Source organism: Myodes glareolus, chromosome 5, assembly GCF_982192425.1.
Source record: "Myodes glareolus chromosome 5, mMyoGla1.1, whole genome shotgun sequence".
Lineage (NCBI taxonomy): Eukaryota > Metazoa > Chordata > Mammalia > Rodentia > Cricetidae > Myodes > Myodes glareolus.
Genome location: NC_142030.1, coordinates 29,944,354 through 29,967,583, shown reverse-complemented (window position 1 = coordinate 29,967,583; position 23,230 = coordinate 29,944,354). Strand labels below are relative to the sequence as shown.

General features: G+C 45.3%; 1 protein-coding gene across 5 annotated transcripts in view; it reads left to right on the top strand.

Annotated features, from left to right (window-relative positions):
• Window positions 1-23,230, top strand: part of Arhgef3 (Rho guanine nucleotide exchange factor 3) — a 295,751-nt gene that overhangs the window by 239,157 nt on the left and 33,364 nt on the right. For 4 of the 5 annotated variants that reach the window (XM_048420871.3, XM_085687791.2, XM_048420870.3 and 1 more), the window contains one exon: window positions 13,199-13,306. In XM_048420871.3, the coding sequence (XP_048276828.1) occupies window positions 13,199-13,306 (108 nt within the window). Of the gene's footprint in view, window positions 1-1,815; window positions 1,888-13,198; window positions 13,307-23,230 lie in introns of those variants that run through there. The other variant, XM_085687792.2, reaches the window with a different exon arrangement.

Sequence of the window (23,230 nt, the reverse complement as noted above, 5' to 3'; positions counted from 1 at the left end):
TCCTGGTCGTAAGTGTGGGAAGGTGCTGCTGAAGACACACATGGGCCAGGCATCTGAAGGGGTGAAGTGGTGCTGGGGACAGCTGGCACATGCCAGAAAGCATCACGAGTGCTTTGTGTTTCTTTCTGGAAGTCACCTCTGAAAGGCTTCCTTGTTCAAAAGGCATGGCTTCAGTCAAAGCTAAGGAACAGATGGACAGCAAAGACGTGTATCTGTTCTCTCCTGCAGTCCTGGAACTCTCAGCCAGATGACCATGCAGGTTTTACTTAGCAGGCTAATGTGGTCCCTGCCTTATCTTCAGTCAGACAGCAGACCTGACAGTCTGAGATGATCAGCCAGCCTGAGATGTACGTCAGCATCCCAGATTCAGCTAGAACAATCTGTCCCATCCTTTGGGACATTGAGACCAAGATCTGTGCACCTCTTTTCATCTCTGTACTTCTATTTTATTTTCTGGAAAGCTAAGATAATGCTCCAGAAGGTGACAAGTGGATAGAGAGGACACACATGGGGCTTGGCAGTCCTTTCCTGAAGCAAAAAACACCATGCTTGCATGAGAAAAGTTCTGCTTCGTGTATCTGATGGATTAAATGCCCGGAGTACCTATAGTTGCCTACTTCCAGAAAGTACCGGGGTCTGGCAAGGCTGCACACAAGCTCCTGCAGCACATAATTCAGCAGGGTGCTGGCGAGGCCTGTCCTGTACAGACCTCGCAACCCAGGTACTGGCTCCCTCCCCCTCCTCAGGCTGATGTCGTGGAATTTCACCACTGTTTTTGTGTCCTCCAGCATAGCCTTGATTCCTGCCAAGCCACTCCCAGTTATCCTCTGTCCAACCAGAGTTTTACTGAACAGATGATAAAGCCACAGGAAGGAGAAGGCAGGAATGTGGAATAAGAAATATGTGGCCGGAACACGTCAGCGACAGTGTAAAGCTTTGGAGATGGCCATGGGCTGGAGAACAGGCTGGAGGAGAAAGCACGCTGCTTCTTGGGCTTTGGACTAGGCTAGTACTGTGGTCTTATCTGGGGGCTCCCGCCGAAGTACATATTCACAGCTCTGAGAGGGCCATCGCACAGCTAGCAAACCAAGCCACAGAAGGTGTTACATGATTGGCTCAAGGTTATAAAATATTGGTCTCTGGTCAGAAAGAATGGTTCATATTTATCCATGGATCCTTTGCAAAGAATTGATGGATTCTTTGGTCAAAGTGATAGGAACTGTGTTATGTTCTACAGAGGCTTTTGCGTCATTCCTAAGCTCTGAGGGAGCTCACAAAACGTCTTCACAGTAGTCCTGAGATTTGTACACACCGGCTTCCTCAACTCTAAAACAAGGATGGAAGCCTCAGCGCAGCAGTGTTTTCTCCTACCCAGCCCAGAGGGGTGGGGACGGAAGCCAGGATGTCCCTTCAGCAGAAATAAACAAGGGCAGAACTAAATCCCACCCACAAGTTCCAAGAAGTCAGTAGGAAGTAACTGAGGAACTCCGAAGCCACAGAGGCCTTCCTCGGGACTCAGTGGCAGTGATCAGGCTCCCGTTGCTATCTCCTAGGTGCCCTGTAGGCTTCATCGAGGCAAGACCAAACCCCATTTCTCAGACCTGGGATGGGAACAGCGTGCTGGACACCTCACTTGTGTAGCATTCATGCCCCAAATGCGCTGCATCTTTGTGTGCCAGGTCGACTTTCCCGTGGTTTACAGCCCAGGGACACAGCCTCGCTGGCAGGCCTCCTGTTTTGTCGGATTCCTGAAGTGTGACACAGTTCTAAGATTCTGGGCCCTGTCTGCTTCAGCAGAGTAAAAAGTTCTGCTTGAAGTTGGGAAGGCAGATGTGTAGCTGGGGACTGCCGAGAGACCTAACTATTTGGCTTCCTCTTTCTCTGAAGGTCTGTAGAACCATGTCTGGGCATGACCAAGATGAGCTCCAGGCTATAGGGGCTGGCGCTAGCTGAAAGGAACTTACAGGGTGTGGGTGTGTGTTTCTCCTTCTGCCTAGAGTTAAGTAATAGTAACATCCTGTGTGAGAGAACGCGAATGTGGTTTTCTGCTAAACGCCAATATTTTAGGGCTATTTATTGGATGTGTTTAATCTCGGGCCAATTTAGCCAGTAGCAGACTAATAAAATAACAAATGTGGGCTTGCTGCCAGGACAAATGTTGACTTACCCTTCTCATGTTGACTAAAATGAATAACTTTGAAAGTAATTGAGGAGCACGGGCCTTAGCCAGTGCCGCCGTCTGAAGCAGTGCTGCTGTTTTATTTTCCTGACACTCCTGAGAGACTGTGTGAGTGACCTGTGCTGCTGCCTGCTCCAGCTCTGTGACAGGCCCATATTTTACCGAGTTATTTTCCAAAGTTCTTTCTTTTTTAACATCCCCTAACCCCCAAGCCCATAAACCTTCATTCAGCCAAAAAAAAAAAAAAAAGAATGTCCTTGTGGCAGACAAGAAGGACATTACACTTTTCCAAAATAGGGCCCAAGCTTCAATGAAAAGGAGAATTAAGGCAATAATTTAAGCTGGGCAGGGGGGCACATGTAGTATAGTGTAGTGTTAGGCTAGACGCTGAGGGAAGAGAAGGACCCTTGTTTGAGACCAGATTGAGCTGCATAGTGAAACTCTTTATCAAAATAATAATAATAGGGGTTGGGGATTTAGCTCAGTGGTAGAGTGCTTGCCTAGCAAGCAGAAGGTCCTAGGTTCAGTCTTTAGCTTCCAAAAAAAAAAAAAAAGACAAAATAATAATCTTAGTAAGTTCAGATTCTTCCTTCAGAAACAAGCCATCATGCCCTGGACATTTCCCCTCGGTGTTTGTTAGAAATGAGTTGCTTCTCCAGGATAAACGGAATGAGAATAATGACTCCTCACTTTCTCCAGCCACCACCTCTCCTGCCCTCCTTCCTTTAGCCGCTGAGTTTGTTCACACATGAGAGGGCTGTGAATACTTTGCCAGCGTCGTGTGGACTTGAAGGAAGCCAAAGACCACAGAGGCTGTCCTAGTAAATGACTTCTTTTCTGTCCTTACTGTTTTGTTTTTGTTTGTTCCCTTGCACTGCATGGGAAGCTGTTTGGATGGGACTCTCTGAGTTAGCCAGCTGTCTTATGTCTACTTGTGCTTGTTAAGCAAGTCTCTTTAAAAGTAGCTGCCTCCCAGGCCAGCACTAGCCCATAGCTGCTGATGGGTTTGGGAGGCTGTGTGCTGCCGAAAGCAGGATGCCCAGAGGATGAAGGGCCTTTCTGAAGAAAGAGCCTTAGTATGCTCACAGTGGGGGAGGGGGCTGTGTTTTAGCGGTTTGGTTTTTGATTTTTTAATTTCTTTTTCTTTCTGTCTATCTTTTTTTGTGTGCGTGATGGGTATTGAATTCAGGAGCTCATGCATGTTGAAGGCATGCTCTACCACTGTTATGTACCTTAAGCCCCTGTAGATCCAGTTTTATGACCCTTAATCAATGGTTCTGCTATAACTTCCCTGTCGTCTACTTGTTTCATCTTGAGACAGGGTTTCTCTGTGTAGCCCTGGCTGTCCTGGAACTCACTCTATAGACCAGGTTGGTCTTGAACTCAGAGATCATGCCTGCCTCTGCCTCCTGAGTGCTGGGATTAAAGGTGTGTGCCACCACACCTGGCCTGTCATCTACCTTTGAATGTTTCTGTAACCAAAGGTGGGAAGACTCTTCAGCACCTTGGCACAGCTATGTGGCAGCCTGACCGCAGTGCGGTATGAACCTGACCTGATCCAGTGTGTTCCTGGGATATTATTTCTCCTGGCTCTCCTTGTTCCCCTCATTAGCAAAGACAAAGCAAATCCTAGCTTTTCAGTGTTTTGTTTTCCTTTGTAAGAAGGAAATTGGGGTGTTTTCCTCCTAGTACCCAACACGAAAGAAAGAATCGAGCCATTTCTTAAAGGGGAAATGCAATTTCCCTGTGTGCCCAGTGCAGGGCAGGCAGCCAGACTCACAGCTGGCAAGGACAAACAAGGGTGTGGTCTCCTCTCTGTGGAGATCAGCTAGTCCAAAACTATAGGGGATTCTTCCTGACTCTGTTGGGATGCTTGAAAAAGCCCAGAATCCCTGTCGAAATCATGGATCAATATCTGTAAAGGAAAGTTCTGAGCTGAGTTTGAAGACCGGTTGCCATCTCGTGGGTTCAGAACCAATCATCCTGAAGCCAGTGTGACTTGGTTAACCAGTGAAGCCAGGTTTTCTCTGGAATTTGGGTTTTGCTGTTTGCCTTTCATCTTCTGGTAGCAGACGACACCAGTCTAATTAACTACGTGCCAAGGGAAAGAGAGCAGGAAAAAGAATAATAGTGGAAATTTTGGAATGACGAACAATTATTTCATTATTGTCTTTTTATTTTCCACAAAGTAAGGGAGACTTGCCAGCTCCAAGAACCTCCTTTAGTTGCCCTCCAGCCCCACTCCTCTGTTGTTTAAACCATTCCAAGGTCTCCTTTTTGCAACCTGCATGTCCTGCCCATGCCTCTTGTCATCCTGCCTTGCGTGCTAATCCCATCTACTGTCCCCTCCCTTCCAGCCACAGCTGACATTGGCTCTTGGGACTCTGTCAGGGTCCACCGTGGCTTTCCATTTGCAGCTGGGAGACACTCCCTGAAAAATGATACTGCAGGTCTCAATGAAGCCCACTTTGCACTTACCAGTTAAACAAATACTCTCTCGCACAAATGCGCTAATTATAAACATGACGGTGGCACTTTCACCATAGGGGAATCCACAGACACCGGGCTAGTTTCCTAGCTCCTGTGACAAAGACTTGTAAGGCTTAATCACCCATGTATTGTGTCTCTGTTCTGGAGACAAAATAACTGATAGCAAGGTATCCCCTGAACCTGCCCAGAACTGCTTCCCTGCTTCCTCTGCTTTTCTCTGGCTTGTGTGTTCACCTCTCTGTCGTTATATGTCTATATCTCTGTGTCTCTGTCTAAATCTTCCCTTCATATAAGGACATCTGTGATTGGACTCTGACTAGTATGACCTCATCTTGATTTATTTATGAAGATCCTAGGTCCCATTCACAGACAGTGGGTTTAGAACTTGTGTGTACATTTTCATAGGTACCTGGAATATATGTGTCTGTATATTTTTGTGGGGGGGTTCACTTACCTATAGCAACACCGTAACCACATGTCCAAGTTGACATTACCGGTAATCAGGCCTCACCACATCATGTCCCCTTCGATGTACTATGCTAAGGCACACCCTTCTGCTGCACTCTCACTGAAATACAAACAGCAAAGTTTCTGAGCCTCATCAGGAGGAAACATCGTACTGCTCCACCGAGAGGCATCTGTAAAGCAACTGGGCGGTGTGCCTCCAAAGTCTCAGCTAGACAGCTGCAGCATTGTGCTGTAAGGTAGTGAGAGCGCTGTTTGTGGGGACCTGTCCCTGACTGGGGGAGATCGTGAAGGATGAGGCAATAAAGTATAATTAATGTGGGATTTCAAACTGGGTCCAGGAAGAGAAACAGAACAATAGTGGGAAGTGTGGCGAATCCCAGTGACTCCCCTAACATCTAGCTCACAGTGTTGTGCCAATGCTAGCTTCTACGTTCTGGTAAATGTCCCTGGTTGTGTACGGCATGAACATGAGAGGAGGTTCGGTAACAGGCTTAGGAAACACCCTGTACTGTTTCTGCAACTTGTCTATGAATCTAAAATTACTTCAGTGCCGATTTTTTGAAAAAAAATATACATATGTGGACTGATTAAGTTCACCTTTTCTTGGCAGAAACGGAGAAGGGTCATAAAAGGCAAACCAGTTTCCCAGTCCTGTTCACTGAGTACCTGCTAGTCACAAAGCCCATGGCATGTGTGTCATCATCTGCAAGATCGAATAGCAGAGCAGAGGTATATTGCCCACATTTGCCTTTGCTGTCTGAGGTATGTGACCTCGTGGTGGTCTTTACGGCCTCGGACGTCTGTGGACTCAGCTGTAGGGTGAGGATAATGCCATGAGGGATGTTCTTAAGATACCATGAGCATGCCATGAAAAGCTCTAAGTTCAGTGCCTGCCACAGACTCGAGGCCCCAATAAAAGATAGCTATTTCCCACGGAGTTTTCCATAAGCATTGTGTGGTTATTCCCCTATTTCCCCCTTGAAGAAATTGTGAATGACATATATCCCATAGGAAATATAAGAGCCAGACTAAGATAGGTGACTGATTGATCTACAGTATATAGCCCATTGGTGACTGATTGATCTACAGTATATAGCCCATTCACAACCACTTTGTCCGGAAAGCACTAACATGAGAGGGGAGATATTAGCAGTCCTTGGAAGGACAAGCTATGAAGCAAGTTGTCACTCTCCTCTAAGGGGAGAAACGGGGCTGTTGGAAGTAGAGCTTATGGCTTGGCGGGAAGAGAGCCAGTACAAGTGTCGGCTAGTGGTGAAGGACAGCCACTGACAGGCAGGGAAGGCCTTGGCAAGAGCAGGTGCGACCTGGAAGTCTTGAAGGGCGAGTCTTGAACATAAACTGTAAATCAACGTGAACAGTCTGGGGCACCAAGAAGAGGACGGGAATGAACTTACACTGGTTTGATTGGCACCAAAGGATGGGGAGCTGGGAGGCCTTACTTCCTCCTTCATAGAAGAGTGGAGATGGAAAGAGAAGCCCGATTTGGGGGGAGCCATGGGGAAAGCAAAGCATGTTTTCAGATTAAAACAAATACAGCAGGGGCAGCGGACTCCTGCCTGGGGACAGTTTGATTCTGAAGGGATTCTTTTTATTATGTGCATCTAAAGCAAGTCAGCTGATCACTGTCAAATCATCTTATGAAGTGTAGTGATTAGGAGCCGGTGTGTGAATTCATAAAAGCTGAAGCAACAACAACAACAAAAACAAAATGGAACAAAAAACAGTAATAGAAAAGGGCTCAGGGAGCCTGGAGCTGGACTGGTGCCTCCCTGACTTGGACTTCAATGTTGTAGCGTAGCTCTCCCAACTTCCATTGCCTCACTAGTGCGAGTCTTCGAGTCTTCACTGAGTTACTGATGCTTGGCGGTGGGGTTTCTTCTGTTCTGATGATGACTGCTTCCGGTCCCCTCCACACAGGGCTCTACAAATGAGCTCAGGGACTCATCTTTCCCCCATCTGCATTTGATGATACATTTTTCAGAATAATTTTCTGTCCATTATAAAAAGTACTTTTAAAAAAAAGATAATTTCATTTTCTGCCACCGGCAAGATTGCGGCTGAGACTGTGTTTTTGATGGTTATCAACCTGTGGCAGTCTGTGCTTTTGACAGTTAATCAACCCATGGCACATCCTGTTTTCTTCATCTCAAATCACCCCAACCTCATTTTATTGTGAAGTAGATCCAAGGGACTGTATCATGTAATATGGCCTTTATTCATACACCAGAGGAAGTTGATAATGTTTGGGCTGACTTCTAGGCTGATTTTTTTTTTTTTTTTTTTTTGGTCAGGACTGTCAGTTCCCAAGTGATGACAGGGAGACTTATTAATCAAAAAAGTTTGGCCTATAGCTTAAACTTGCTTCTAATTAGCTCTTGTAATTAAATTAAACCATTTCTATTAATTTACTTTCTGCCTTGTGGCTGTATTTCCTTTACTCTGTGCAGCCCATGCTGCCTCCTCTGAGTCCTCCTGGCTACTCTACCCTTCTTCTTCCTAGCATTCTCTCTGCCCCCAAAATCCTGCCTGGCTGTTGGCCGTTTAGCTCTTTATTAAAGCACTCACAGTGAAGTATCTTCACGCAGTGTGAAGGGTATTCCACAGCACTGATTTACTTAGAAAGTAAAATGTACTGGAATAGGAATTACTCATGCGGAAACGAAGTCAACCATGGCCCCTGTTCATCAGGGGAGGACCCTACATGTCCAGCCCTAGGTAGAAACTGCAAGTCAAGTTTGTGGTGTGGCCCGGGGTGCCAGTGGGAAAGTACAATGCCTTGAGGGTGTCACCTTGAGGTTTGTCACATTCTGAGCCCGAAGGCTACTGAGTCGCAGTCTCAGCAACAGTCAGCTCTGGCACACTTCCTGTGAGACTCAAGTTAAAAATAATGTGCTTCTAATAGTTGGAAAATAATACTTCAGTCATGAAAACTATATGACACTTGAATTTCTGTGTTCATCCATGAAGTGTTTAAAGGTCCACACCCATATTGGTTAATTTATATATTATTGATATCTGGCAGAAGAAATAAATGTTTAAGACAGAGACCGGGTGTTCTACAGAGTCTAAACTCCTTACTTTCTGCTCTTCTACAGAAGTAGTTAGCTGGCCCCAGGCCGCTAATCATGGCTCTAATGTCAGCTTGCCTCAGATTATGGTGCCCCTTCCACTTTTTGTTAATCCAGCTGGACGGTTTTAATCCAGACGCTCACCTGAGACCTCGGTTTCTTCACCTTTCAAATGTTGAGAGAAATAAACTAGTAACTTTTATATGTTAAGCTCTGAGATAAGACCCTGTAGCCTTTAAAGTCAAAAGCCTTTAACCCCAGAACCTGGGAGGCAGATGTAAGTGGATCTCTGTGAGTGGGAGGCCAGCCTGGTCTACAGAGTGAGTTCCAGGTCAGCCAAAGCTACGTAATAAGACCCTGCCTTGAAAGCAGCAGCAACAAAAAGGAGCCCGTTGCCAGTATTAGCCTGATATCATGTATTTATTGCAAGTCAGTCACCATGAGATGGTAACTTGGAATTTAACATGAGGGTGATGAAAGCCTCCTTAGAGAGTCGGAGGGTGGACTAGAGGTAACGCCAGTATCTGCAGCTGGAGCTCTGTGAAGGCCCCTGTCATGTCAAAATGGTTGAAAGCTGTTTGTTCACGTGACCCTCTCAACTCAGGGCAGAGGCAACCACCCACACAAACACTTCTCACCTCTGCCTGACTCGTGGCCGGAAGCAGGGCCGTTGCCTTGCCCTGCAGTAATGTGGTCTAAGTGCCTGTACCACCCCTGGGGAGTGGTGGTTTGGTAAAGGTGGGATCTCAGGGCAGCTGCAGACATGATATACACTGTCTTCATATTGTGCCCACCCCCACTCTGTCTGCAAAATGAAGGCAGAGAAAATGAGGTTCCCTGTAGGTCTCTTCTGGTGGAACTGTTGTGAAGAAAGAGAAGAGAAACGGTGCTGCATTCTGCTGCTGTGGTAGGCAGTTTCCTACATGGGACCGTCTGCTTTGCTTTCTACATCGCGGGAGGCAGAGTGAGGGGATAGAAAGGTCACTGTGCCTCCCTAACAAAAGAATTTAAAAAGACATTAAGAAAAACTCGTGTTAAAGGTACAGTCACATAGAGTGCTGTATTCCCTTTTGTTTGCAGTTGGCTCATTAAGACATTAATTCTTTAGGGAAAAATATGGCCATCTTCATTCTTTTTCCTCCCCACACCTCCCCACTTCTTTTACTTCTTCATTTTCTTCTCCCTTTCCTCTGAATAGAGAAAAAAATTTTCTGCATAAAAGTCAATGTTAATTCATGATAAAAATCCGTAGCGAAATTGATATCGAGAACTTTTTCTACTTGGTAAAGGGTCTGTCTTTCATGCTCTCATCAAGTATATAAACACAAAATGAATGTTTAAAAATAACCACTTTGGCAAGTAGGCAGTTGGAGATCTGGCTCAGCAGTCAAGAGCACTTGCTGCTCTTACAGAGACCTAGGAATGGTTCCCAATATCCACATGGTGGCTCACAACCATCTAGCATCCTCTTCTGGCTTCCAAGGGCACCAAGCAAATACAGAATATGCATATCTATATGCAGGCAAATATTCACACACATAAAAAGCTTTTACATAGATTAATGCGAGAATTTACAAAACTCTTTATTCTGGGGATTCATTGGGAAATACGGATTCACAAACACAGAACCAGGTGGAAGCTGTTGTGGGTTCAGCTGCCATTCTGCCCAAGGAGATATCAACAACCATAAGGTTTGCTTCTACTGCGACCTGCCAAACAGGGGCAAGAGAGACCCTCCTCTTCCTTATAAGAGATCATGTCCACACATGGCACAGAAGCCATGCCCTAAGGCTGGTACCCCACAACTGTTGGCAGAATGAATTCCCACAACACATGGATAAATATTTCTTTAAAACATTTGTGTTTTATTTTACTTATTTTTAAACACTTTGAGAGCTGAGCCTGGTGACGTGGATTTGCAGTGCCACCCTTGGGAACTAACGGCAAGAAGTCAGGAATACAAGGTCAGCCTCCGCTACAGACTTCTAGGTCAGCCTGGACTATGCAAAACTTTGTTTCAAACAATACAACAGTGACATCAACAAAATCATTTTGGAATCAGCAATTAGACTAGTGTACTAATCTAACTTGTAATAAACACCATACAGGCAGCCCTAATTAGTGTAACAGAGCAATGAAGCCCAGAAAAGATTAAACAGAACTTTTGCTATTCAAACTTACTGCCTCACCCCCCCACACACACACTTTAAGAGTTCTTTAGTGATGGGCCTTCCTGCCTGCCCTTCGGATCCCGCGGTGGTGGTGTGTGCACTGGAAACAGTACATTTTGTGCTGGGTGTGGCGCTGGCCTTGCCCAGCATGGTCTGGCACTGTGCGTTGTTAGGCCAGATAGGCTCTTTGCAGGTTATGTTCTGTCGTCTTCCTGCAAACCCAAAAACATCCTTGGTATTGCGTTTGCTCGTTCTCAGTAATGCTATTTACTTAGAATCTGGAAGTATTTTCTCAGAGGGCTCTTTAGACAGTAGTAAGATGTAGCTGGAGACAGACTGAGTAGACGGAAAGGAAAAATCGAATTAGGCCAAGAATTGTTTTTAATCTCTTATTCTCACAGCAGCCCTCAAGGACAGCACCATAATTCATATTTCGCTCATGTGGGTCAGACATAAAGCCTGCCCCCCCCTCCACTTAGATCCTATAGCCTGTAAATATTTAAGTTCTGAAGTTGCACCTGCCTGCATTGCTGGATCACAGCATGAAAGCACAGGGTGGCTTCTGGTTCATTCCTCTTGGCTTAGGAATGTCAGATCACCAAAGAGCAGCCTGCTGTTGACTCCTCTGGGGGCCATGCAGCAGGGAAGCAGTTCTGACTACCATTCCATGTAGTAGCCCTGTGCTGGGCCAGTGTTAATATTGACTATGTTTCCTATAGCTGTATGGACAATGCAGATCTAAGTGGACCATCTAAACTGGGCAACAAAGTCAGACATCCACGGAAGGCAGGGCTGAGCTAGGTCGTCCTGCAGCTAGCCAAGTGCATTCCCTGCCCTGCTTTAAAGCAAGACCGACAGCTCTCCATTCTGATATAGCTTTAGCTGTGGAAATGAGACTCCTGGCTCTCTGGGCTCCAAGGTGTATGCAGGATTATCCAAGACCAAGCCCTTTCCCCCTGGGACTTTGCTCACATGCTGCAATGCATTTTATGCCGCCAAAGGGAACGAGAGTGCAACCCTGGCCTTTAGACAAAAGTAGGAGCATTTAGGGAAATTCAGGGAGTGCTTAAGAGGCTACATGTGCACACACATGTGTGGACTTAGTATGCTGAGGGTGCAGATATGATGTAAAGGGGGGTGCAGATTTTAAAAATTATCCTCCAGGCACTGGTGACCAGGAACTGGGCAAGGAGCATCCTGAAGGACATCACCACCTGGATGCAGACAACTTTTGGACCTTTCTTGTCAGGACTCCCATCCCTTCTCTGTAGTGCAGTCTCTCATGTTAGGAGATTCACCTATTGCATTTTAAAACTCAGCCTCTCTAATGTTTTGAGGATTGTCTGCTGTCAGCTCATTTAGCATGCCCAGAAGTCAGAGAGGTTCCTGGCAGCCGGATTTATCCTGACTGCATTACAAACTCGCAGCTCACTCTCTGGCACCATGGAATTGTTTTGAATGTCTATAAGTTTAAATTTTTTTCTATTTAAAATGTCAGCAAGGAGGGTGAGTCTTAAGAGAACACTTCTAATTTCTGAGACTGGCAAGGGCGTCAGATGACATGAAAACCTCCCAGGCGGGTTTCAGATTCAGGAAGGACTTCTCCAAACATCTGTAGGAATCCCCTGAAGAATTGGAAATTCCAGCTCAACCCTCCAAACTTTTGGAACAGTGGATGAAAAGGAAAGCTGAACACCTTGGGTGTGGGCGGGGGGCGGGGGACAGAAGGCTCGCTTACTGATTGATTGATGGAAGTCTGCTGCAACTGGCTGATCTGGCATTTTCCATCACCGTTTGGTTCTTCATGTGCTGTGCAGCATTTACTGCAGGTCAAATGGAGCTTAGGAAAATGAGGGTAACTGTTCTCTTTCTCTTGCAAAGTGTTTGCTTTCCTGACTAGTGTTCATTGGAATAGGGAGCCACCCTCTCCTCAGCCAACCAGCTCTGGAGTCACTTACAGATTTGCAGCTGATGTTTTGTGTGGAGATGACTTTGAAAACGTGTGGCTATAAATAGTATGGAACCAATACCCATGATGCAAATTTCTCCCTGCACATTTTCTATGGCCAGTCGATATTTTATGAATTTTAAGATGTGTTTCTCCATTATTGTAGTTACAAAGATACTTTGTTATGATCCTAGAAGTAAAACTTATTATAAAAAGACTATTTGGAGCTGGTCCAATGTCCCAGCGAGTTAGTGTGCTTGCCACTAAGACTGACAGCCTGGGATCCACATGATGGGAGAAGAGAGACAACTCCGAAAAACTGTCCTCCAACCCTTCCTCTACTTCAGACAGAATAGGAAATGCTTTAAAAATAGGTTTTTACTTGATGAATTAAAAGCAATTTTTGTACTTTAGAAAAATGAATAGATAAAGCATACAGAAGAATGGCTCTAGCAAGGTGTGCTGGGAAGGGTTTTTAAAGCATGAAGCCAGAAGCAGCAAAAGACACGCCACTTGCCTAGCAGGGTCCTCGGCTGGGAGACCAGAGCAGCTTCTCTCTCCAGCAAAGGAAGAAGGGGTCCACTGAGTGGAAGCTCTGAATGAAATGCTCACCGATGGGGGTGTTGGATATGGGGATGGGGGAGCAGGTGGATCCCTACCCTTCTGCCTCTGTCTGCATCTCTTGTCATTTCTCTTCTCTGACTGCTCAGCCAGCTCATCCATGTAGACGCTAGCTAGGGCACTGTTCACGGTCTATAGATCACCCTACCATGGAGCAGGATGGATGTGATGTGGCACATATATTCAAGATCGGCTTTAACATTGTCCTCTATTTTCTTTTCTAACTCTACAGGAACCTAGTAATAAAAGGGTCAAACCCCTTTCAAGAGTCACGTCACTAGCAAACCTCATCCCACCTGTGAAGACCACGCCGTTAAAGCGCTTCAGCCAAACCTTGCAGGTAAGGGAGCGTGGACTTGGGTTGCAGAAAGCTATGCTGTGCGCGTGTCCAGAATGTCTGTTGGTTTCAGGCCGACCTGCATCATCACCTGCTACTGTAAGGAGTGCAGATGAAGGGTACCAGGGAGAAGATGTGTGCAAGTTGTAACCCCGGTCAGGCAGAGTCAGGGTCACTTCTCTTCCGTTTTTTTCATAGTTGAGCTTCTAAGTCACAAGTCCCATCCAGAATGTACTCTTATCGGTTTTGCCCAGTAATGTTTCTGAACTCCTGAGATATCAGTATGTGGTATGAGCTGGATGGTAGCAGAGCTTGGTGGTTTCAACCAGGGTCAGCAAGGTGTGGGGGATGGGGCAAACAGCTCTTTGCTCATGTGTCATGAACTAATGATGATTTCTACTTTTTTTTTTTTTTTTTGGTTGTTTGAGACAGGGTTTCCCTGTGTAACAGTCCTAGCTATCCTGGAACTAGCTTTTTGTAGACCATGTTGGCCTCGACCTCACAGAGATTCACCTGTCTCCGCCTCCTGAGTGCTGGGATTAAAGGCATGTGTTACCACTGCCCCGCCAGGGTGGTATTTCTTATATGTGGAAACCACATGAAATTCTAATTTTGAAGTTCATAAGGAGCTTGACTTGGACACAGCTGTGCCTGTCTGTTTACAGAAAAGGTTTGTCGACCTCCGGGTTGAACAAAAGCCCCGAAGTGTCTTGGTTCTGACTTTGGTTCTCTGTTTGAAGACTGCCAATCTTGGGCAGGCAACTTAGCATTTCTAAGTCTTGCTTTTATTCCTTAGAGGTATATTTATCATACAGTCACCGTTGTGGCTTATAAAAGGCCATAACTCCTTTGTAGAATAATTGTAAAGATTTATGAGATAATAAATTCAAGAGCCTTTAGTTATGACTAGCTATGGAGTGAGTATTGTGTACAGTAGTAATTTTTAGTTAACAAGTTGTTTTCAAGCACCATTATATTTTTATTTTGTGTGTGCGTGCATGCGTGTGGAGGGGGGAGGCATGTACGTGCCGTGATGCTTATGTGGAGGTCAGAAGACAGCTTGAGAGGAGTCAGTTGTCTCCTTCCACTGTGAAGCTCCCAGGGATTGAACATAGTTACCAGACTTGGCAGCAAGTGCCTTTACCCACTGAGCCATTTCACCAGGGTTTCCCTGTAGCTTTGAAGCCTGTCCTGGAACTTGCTCTGTAGACCAGGCTGGCCTCGAACTCACAGAGATCCTCCTGCACCAAGCCTATTCTTTAACTTCTGACTATAGCTTGCCTTTTGAAGTGAAGGTTGGGATCTAGCCACAGCCTTGGAACCAATTTGTAATCATAAAAATATCCTTTTAGACTGAATCCCACAAAAGTCAGCCCATGAGGTCTCAGGCAGCACAGCTGAGCAAGTCGATCCTGCCATTTCTCATTTGTCTTGCGTTCTTGTGTTTAGCAATGTTTTTGTCTTGACCTTGAACGTTGCCTGGAGAGAGAGATGCTTCCAGGTGAAGATTTCTCCTTGGTTCTTATCTTCTCAAAGGAAAGAATTTAGGTAACCATGGAGCTTACGCAGAAGTTTATGTAGCAAAACAAAGCCTTCACACCTCAGGCTGACAGTCATTACTTGAGAAGGCTTTGAGCTTCTCCTACAGCCCTTTGCATCCCTGCTTCCTTACTGTTTGGTGTATGCACCACAGCCCTGTGATGCCATCCCTCCCTACCACTTGCCCCTCTGTACCACTTGCCTCTCTGTTAACTCTGCTGTCAATCATGAACGAGTATCTTACCACCCAGTTAGGTCTGGGTTTGGCTCCATCTGTCTCAGTGCCTGGGACTGTTATCCTCTGGTCTCTTAGTGGGAAGAACAGAGAAAGAAAATAAGATTTGTTGGGGAGTCGGCCTGCAGAGCAAGCAGAGAAAGATGTGTTTGCCTACTGTCCCTTGTGGCTAGTGTCTCGGCCCTCTGGATGACTTTACTGCAGGCTTTTCCTGGAAGATTCATTATCACCTGAGTCCTGCACATCTGGTCTTTTGCTGAGTTCTGCTTTTTGAAAAGTCTTTAGACTGTCAACTATGTTTGACCCTTTCCTCTCCAGCCTAGTAGTCTTAGTTCAAGCTCACTGTGTGCTATTTTATCCCTTGATGTTGTGTCTCTATACTAATGGCCTCTCTTGCTCTTGTTTCTCGCAGGATAGTCCACCCTGTGCCAGGGAGGGCCTCATTCATTCTTCAAGTATCAAGTGAGCCTTCACCTTGCCTGGGCTCTTCCTGTGTCTGGGTTCTTTTCTCAGGATAGGGTTGCCTTCTGGTAGGTTCATGGCGGTGTTGGGTTTCACTTTGCCACATGACAGTAACAAGTTAGGCTCGAGTAGCTAGCCTGCTCTACAATTGTCCTGGGAGCTGTTGGTCCCATTACTAGCTAGTATTGCCTTGTCTGGCTTGTCAGCCTTTGTGTTTGTGTCTCTGAGAACACTGTATCCTCCCCTGTAGCCCACCCTGATTACATACTCCACCATTTTTCTTTAGACTTCTCAGGCTATCTTTTTTTTTTTCTGATTCCTAGGGGTCCTGCACAGGAAACACTATAGTAAAAAGTTGATCATCTTAGAAATGGACATTGACCTAGAGAACTGGGAAAGAAAGAAATTAATTAAGCGATGTCTGAAAACCAGCAGACTGAGACCAAGCGAGGATGAGACAGCCAGACCCGAGGGAGAGTCTGCCATGTGAAAATTGTCTTCTAAATCTTCAGAGATATTTTTCTTTTACAAAATAAATGTCTGCTGACCCTTTTTAACTATCATGATAAATAGCTAACACTAGGCTGTATATATGGAACAGAAATAGAAAAGTTATTCATAATGGTTATGCACATAGAAATAGAGAACTTGAACAATATGGCATTTGAAGGGAAGAGGTTAGTGGATAGGAATATACTCCAGCCTTGTATTTGAACACTGTGCTCATGGGTTGATCTGTGAGGACGGTGAATGGCAGCTTGCTCCCAGGTTTAGCCTTTGGGATGTGCAGTGTAAGCTTCCGAGCACTGTTTACTAAACTGGTATCCTGCTCTTTGCCTTCTCACTTCATTGCTTCCCTTGCCAGCTAAAAAGGGAGAAAGTGCTGATGCAGCCAATGGAGCAGGGAGGACGAAGAGGAAGAGTGGGCCCCAGGGGCAGCTCAGGATCCAGTTTCAAGAGGTTTCACCATTCATTTAGCTATCCATTCAATCGTATTAGGGGAGAAACCAAACAAGGGGAGCATGGCACGGCAAAACCTCTTGGCACTTAGCAGTCACTGGCGTTATGCACCTGTGTGTATAATTTTCTATTTCAAAAAATCATGGGTGTGAGGCAAACTGGCTTACTTACTTCCCTTCTCTTTGTTTCTTTTATTTTTATTTTTGGTAACGGAGATAGCAAGGCAGGTGGTTTTCTACCAAACTTTTCATTTTGTATATTTTTATTGCATTTTTATTTGGGGAGAGGAGGTGGTTTGTACCTGCCGTGGTGTGCATGTGGAGTTCAAAAGACAATTTATGCAAATCAGTTCTCTCGTTCTACCACGTGGGCCAAGAAGAGTGAACTCAGGTCATCAAGCTTGGTGGCAAGTGCCTTTATCCACTGAGCCATCTCATCTCTGTGTGTCCACCTCACCCCCCTTTTTTGATGTTATTGAGACAGGGCTTCCTTGTGTAGCCCAGGTTAGCCTAAGACAGTCCATGTATAGCTCATCCTCCTACCCTTGCCTCCAAAATGCTAAGATTAAAGGCAAGTTCCACCACACCTGGCCCTTTTTTATGATTTTTTTTGGATCAAGGTCTCACTAAGTTGCCTAGGTGAGCCTTGAATCCCTCTGTAGCCCGGGCAGTCCTTACATTTTGAATTTCCCTTGCCTCAGCCTTGTGAGTGACTGGGGTACCACACCTGTGCCGCCAGACCCAGCTAGTGGCTTGGTTTTGTGTTGCACTGTTTCTTTTCCCCTGGCTCCTGGCACTTCAGAGGCATGTAGATCCTTTCGGATATCCAGTTTCATCTCTCAGGTTGAGTTCCTTTAATTATAGGCCAAGCAGTGACTCAGACCCAAACATGACGCTTCCATCAATTCTTAGCGGTTCTCTGCTTGTGTGCCTACAGTCGGTGGAGGAGGATACTGGGCACTCTGAGCTGGCATCCTCTTCCAGAAAGATTAAAAACCCATTTACAAGTGTGAGTGGTCTCGGAGGCAACACACTGCCGGGTTTGTTTCTCTTGCCTCCCGGCACTGATATGGGCTAGGGAGTTGGGCCTCAGCACAAAGGCAGCCTTTATGGTGACTACAGGGTTCTCTGTCAGTTCCTCACCAGAAAAGGTTAGCACAGGGCTGTGGGTGAACTAAAGCACAGATGTCTGGATCCCCCAGGCCCATAAATTCCCTCTCTAGCATGCCTGAGAGGGAAACCTGGCCCAGCTCTGAAAGGGGCCGGAGTGTGTGCCTCTCATGTGGAGCAGGGAATACCAGCTCCCATGGGCCAGCTGCATGCTGAGCTCTGCCTCTCTGTGCACAGCTGTGCATGACTGCTAAACACATTTGAGTCAAGTCCAGCAAGGACAGAATTCATTGCCCTGGGAGGTTGCTGTTCATTCTCTTTGGACATGAACATCTTTCTTGTCCGTTACAAAGTGTGTGTTCCTTATGGGAAAACACAGAAAAAGAGGAAGAAACGGAATGTGCATGGCCTTCCATTCCAAAACAGCATTTTAATGTTTCTTCTCGGACTGACTTTGAGTATTAGTGCATACTTTGTATGCCCTGCGCATAGCTCAAGCTCACTTAGTCTGTCTAACCTCACTTGTGTGATCTGCTCACTTTGGGGTGCAGCTGCACAGTCAGCCTCTTAACCTCACATGGGGGCAATCCCACTTTCATTAAGGTTATTATCTTATTTATTTTCCCTAATAGTTTGGTTTAGGTCTCCCCGCAACCCCTGTTTTGTTGTTTTGAAACAAGGTCTCCTATAGCCCAGGCTGGCCTTGAACTTGCTGCAGGCCTGAGGACGACCTTGTTCTACTTCCTCAATGCTAAACTTGCAGACTGTGCTACTGCACCTAATGAATACATTCCTGAGAGTTGAACTTGGGGCCTCATACATTCTAGGCAAGGGCTTCACCAACTGAGCTAATGGCTCAGCAGGTTTTGTCCTTTCCTTTTTCTACCTACATCCTCCCTTTGTCATTTATCTAGGTGAGGAGCTTTTATGTAGGATTGAAAGAAAGTATTATTAACATTTATATTTGGAAAGTATGATCTTTATGAATTGTGTATTATTCTAATGTGTTGATCGGATTTATTTCACATAGCTGGTGTCATGGATACTTGGGCTATGAATACTTTAACGAATTTTCATGTGCATTTTTAAAAGCATAATCATACAGTACATAGGGGTTTTGTGATTTAGACTGTGTGCAGAACTTGGTAGATACTATTACTATATTATTACTGGAAACGTTAACCACTGCTGCTCTAAGGCTCTCTCAAGGCACTGTCTGTGGGTACCTGCCTAGTGATGGGGTCTGTCCTTCTTCTTGAACTGACACAATCTCACTTTAGCTTTTTGATGTTTAGAACAGCATTATTATGCTGCCTCAAGAGATGAGAATACTGAGTGCCAGAGAAATGAGTTTGTCAAGGTCCTTCAACCATGTGAATTGATTTAAAGCCAGGTCTGCTTTAGGAGTAAAGCCTTTTCTTCTCTTTCTTTTTTCTTTTCTTTTCTTCTTTTTTTTTTTGTTTGTTTGTTTTTGTTTTTTGAGACAGGGTTTCTCTGTAGCTTTGGGGCCTGTCCTAGAACTAACTCTTGTAGAAAGGCCAGCCTTGAACTCATAGAGATCCACCTGCCTTTGCCTCCCGAGTGCTGGGATTAAAGGCGTGCACCACCACTGCTGGGCTAAGCCTTTTCAACTCAAGTCTATCCTTACCTTCTCCCAGTCCCTCAGACCTCTGGTTCTTGACTTTTTCCTGCCCTCTCCCTTCATAAGATTAGCACAAAGGTCAAATGTGGTGGAGCCGAACAGTGGGAAAGGTGCTGCTCCTCATTTTAAGGAGACTTCTCGGGGATGCTATGCGGGAGCCTTTTGTGACTACTGCATGTTGGAACTTTTTGGTTGAACCCAATGCAGCAGTCACACTGGAACAGTCCCATCCTAGCTTCCAGCCTGTTTACTATTGAACCATCTGCTGCCAAATAGCTGTGAAGTCGGGATGGTGGAGAGAATGTGCCTGGCCCGAGCTCTTTATTGGAGCTTGTTATCTTTGGCTATGGAGACCTTCTGTTTTTGCAACCGGACAGAGCAAGCACCCTGCTGAACAGGCAGCATTAACAAATCAAATCTGTCCCCCGGGTGTCTACCTGCTGGGCTTTCATTTCCTCTGACATATGTAAATGGACTGGTTTCCTACCCTACAGACAGTCGGCCCCCACCTGCAACAGCTTTCCTACATTCCCAGCTTGGGTACAAACATGAACACCCGTTTTCCAAAATCTGCTTTTGTCTGTCTCCTGTATGGCCCTTGTTATTTTAGCTGCCAACTGTTACTGAGCTTTGGGTTTCTACTTACTTGCTGGGCTAGGTTTCCTCGTGGAAACTCTTGTTTATTCTGTAACTTTTTCACTGCTATCCCAGGATCCTCCCCACCCCAGCAGACCCATGTATTTGTGTCTGTGGTTATGTGGTCCCTGCCAAGGCTGAGTCCATCACTTTGAAATGGACCAGTGTTTCTCACCTCAGGGGACGTAGGCAATGAATGTCTCAAGATGTTTCAGTCAGCACAGCTGGGTTGGGGATGCTCCTGGTGTGTTGTGGTTAGAGACCAGTGCTGTTATTAAGCATCCTACAATGCACAGGACAGCTTTGCACAAGAAAGACTTGTCTGGTTCAGAACTGCATGTCACAGACTAAGAAGTTGCATAAAACTCATCTGCTGTGGCTCATGTACCGCACCCTACACTAGGGCAGAGCTGACCTGAATTATAACTCAAAGTGCCCCCTCACACTCACAGAGTTAAAAATCTAACTATTATTAACTGCATGGCCTTCAGCAAAATTTCACCTTCTATGAGCCTCAGGTTTCCTATCCATAAAATGGGAGCAAGAATCCTTACTTCTCAAGTTTGGCAGAATTCTAAAGCTTCGTTTCAAGCAAAGAACATCCCCTGCTCCCCAAGGGCATTCACTCTACAGTGTAAAGCCCTCCATGTGTGAATGCAGCACACGGATATCCCTGCCTCCACGGTGATGATCATCATGGTTTCGGTATGAAGCGTCACTTGTTTCGCTTGGTCCCCAGCTGATATTGTCTTGGAAGGTTGTGGAACCTTTAGGAGGTGGTGTCTTGCTGGAGGAAGTGGCCACTGGGGATAGGCTTTGAGGTTTCGTAGCTTGTCCCCCACTTCCTGTAACTGTGGACACTATGTGACCAGCTGCCTCCCATTCCTGCTGCCACCCTTTTCTGCCGCAGATGGACTGTATCCTCTAAGACCGTGAGCCAAAATAAAGCCCTCCTGATGTGAGAGAATTGTCTGTATTCTGTCAATCATATTTTAATAAAACGCTGATTGGCCAGGCAGGCAGTATAGGCGGGAAAACCAGACAGGAAGTAGAGGTGATGCAATGAGAACAGAAGAATTCTGGGAAGCAGGGAGGTTCCTCTGCCATTCCTGCGCAGACCACCGAAGAGGCAGCATGTAACTTGCCCAGCTGAGAAAGGTACGGAGCCATGTGGCTAATGTAGATAAGGATAATGGGGTAACATAAGTTATAAGAGCTAATAAGTAGCCTGACCTAATGGGCCAATCAGCTTTATAACTTATAGAGATCTCTTTGTGATTGATTTTCCTTGGGAGTTGCCGGATGTGGGGTACCGGGCGGGACAGAAACCCAAACAAGCTGGCCCTCATACTACACCCTCCCCTCCCTTGCGTTGCTTCTTGTTGGGCATTTGGCCACAGCAATGTGTTTGTCTTTTATTGTGAAGAAACATCATGCGTGCACACACACACACACACACACCACCTCAGTTTCCTTATTGGTAAAATGAAAAGAAACCTGCTTTATGGGGTGTGTTGTGGGAATTCATTACGCCCATAGTTTTGGGGTACTTGCCTTAGGGCATGACTTCTGTGTGCATACATAATCTCTTATAAGGAAGAGGAGAGGTCTTCCTCATTCTCCTGCTCTGACTGGGCTTGGCATGGTCAGAGACCCAAAGAGGTCAGAAAGTCGAGGAAACCCATCCTCTTCCTTATAAGAGATCATGTCTGCACACAGAAGCCGCACCCTAAGGCCGGTACCGTACAACCGTTGGTGGAATGAATTCCCACAACAGGGATGGGTGAGAATTGGAAAGATTACATCTAAAGAGCTAAGGATAGATGCATAAAGGACCCTTGAGATAATTCTCATGGTACCCCAAGACTGGCAATCACTAAGAAAACACAAAAGAGGAGTGCCTTAGGATAGTTTGCCTCTTTTTTAAATATAAATTAATTTAACTTTATTCTATTGTTCTGAAGGTGTCAGATTCCCTGGAACTGAACTTATAGACAGTTGTGAGCTGCCATGTGGGTGCTAGGAACTGAACCCAGGTCCTCTGGAAGAGCAGCCAGTGCTCTTAACCACTAAGCCATCTCTCTAGCCCCCAGATAGTTCACCTCTTGTTTTCCCCAAATGGTAATGAAGAAAATCTCCAACTGACTGAGAAAGTCTTGATGAATGCATAAAATTTGTCCATTATTTCTTATATTCAAAACATGATATAGAACTCAGGTGCAATGATTCTTGCCTACGAGACTAATAAATCCACCCAATGAGAATGAAAGCAAGAGCTGTCTCTTCCTGTCTGGGAGAGGTACTGCTGAATAGCCTGTTTGAAAGGTTAATTTAGTAACACATTTAGCATCAAGTATCAATATTAATATAGATGAGATCTTGGAAACCCTAGCAATCCAAATGAGATCCAATAAAAATAAATACAAGTTGATAGTTTTTAGACTGAAGGAATCTGCCTCCATAAATATCAACACAAACATACAAAGGGTGTTCCATCAGGCACTTCTTATAATAACCAATGGCCAGAAATGATTTCACTGTTCATCAGGTGGGCATTGAATAAGTATGGAGTCTATGTAGACCTTGGGGTCCCACTGTAACCATTGCTAAGGAGTGATTTTGGAGATGAAGAAAATGTTTGGGACTAGAAAACAGTTTTGTGATACCACTACTTTGTTATTTCAGAGATGTTTAATTTTATGTTACCAGAACTTTACCTCAGTGTTTCTACTTGAAAGAAATTTGCTCTTTTTAATTAACTTTTTAATGTTAGCAAAAAAAAAGAGTTTCATAGAGGCATTTTCATATATATATATATATATATATATATATATATATATATATATATATATATATATATGGAATATGTATTTCCATATATGGAGACATATTTAATGCTTTGTTCTCTTATTTACCTCAGTTACGTTGTTATTGCCTTAAGAATTATTTTAGTTTTAGTTGTGTATCTGGGGGAAGGTGCACATGAGTGCGGAATCCAGGAGAGGCCAGAAAAGGGAGTTGGATCCTTTGGCACTGTAGTTACAGGTGGTTGTGAGCTACCAGTATGGAAAGTGGGAATCAAATTCAGTCAGGTCTTTTCCAAGGGCAGCAAGTCATGTTAGCCACTGAGCCATCTGCCAACCCCTCAGTTGCAGTTCTGAAGAATGAGTGTTTTGTTGTTGTTGTTGTTTTGTTTTGTTTTGTTTTGTTTCTTCATGACAGGGTCTCTTTGTAGCTCTGGCTGTTCTGGAACTCACTCTGTAGACCAGGCTGGCCTCGAACTCACAGAGATCTGCCTGCCTCTGCGTCCCAAGTACTGGGATTAAAGGCGTGTGCTGCCACCA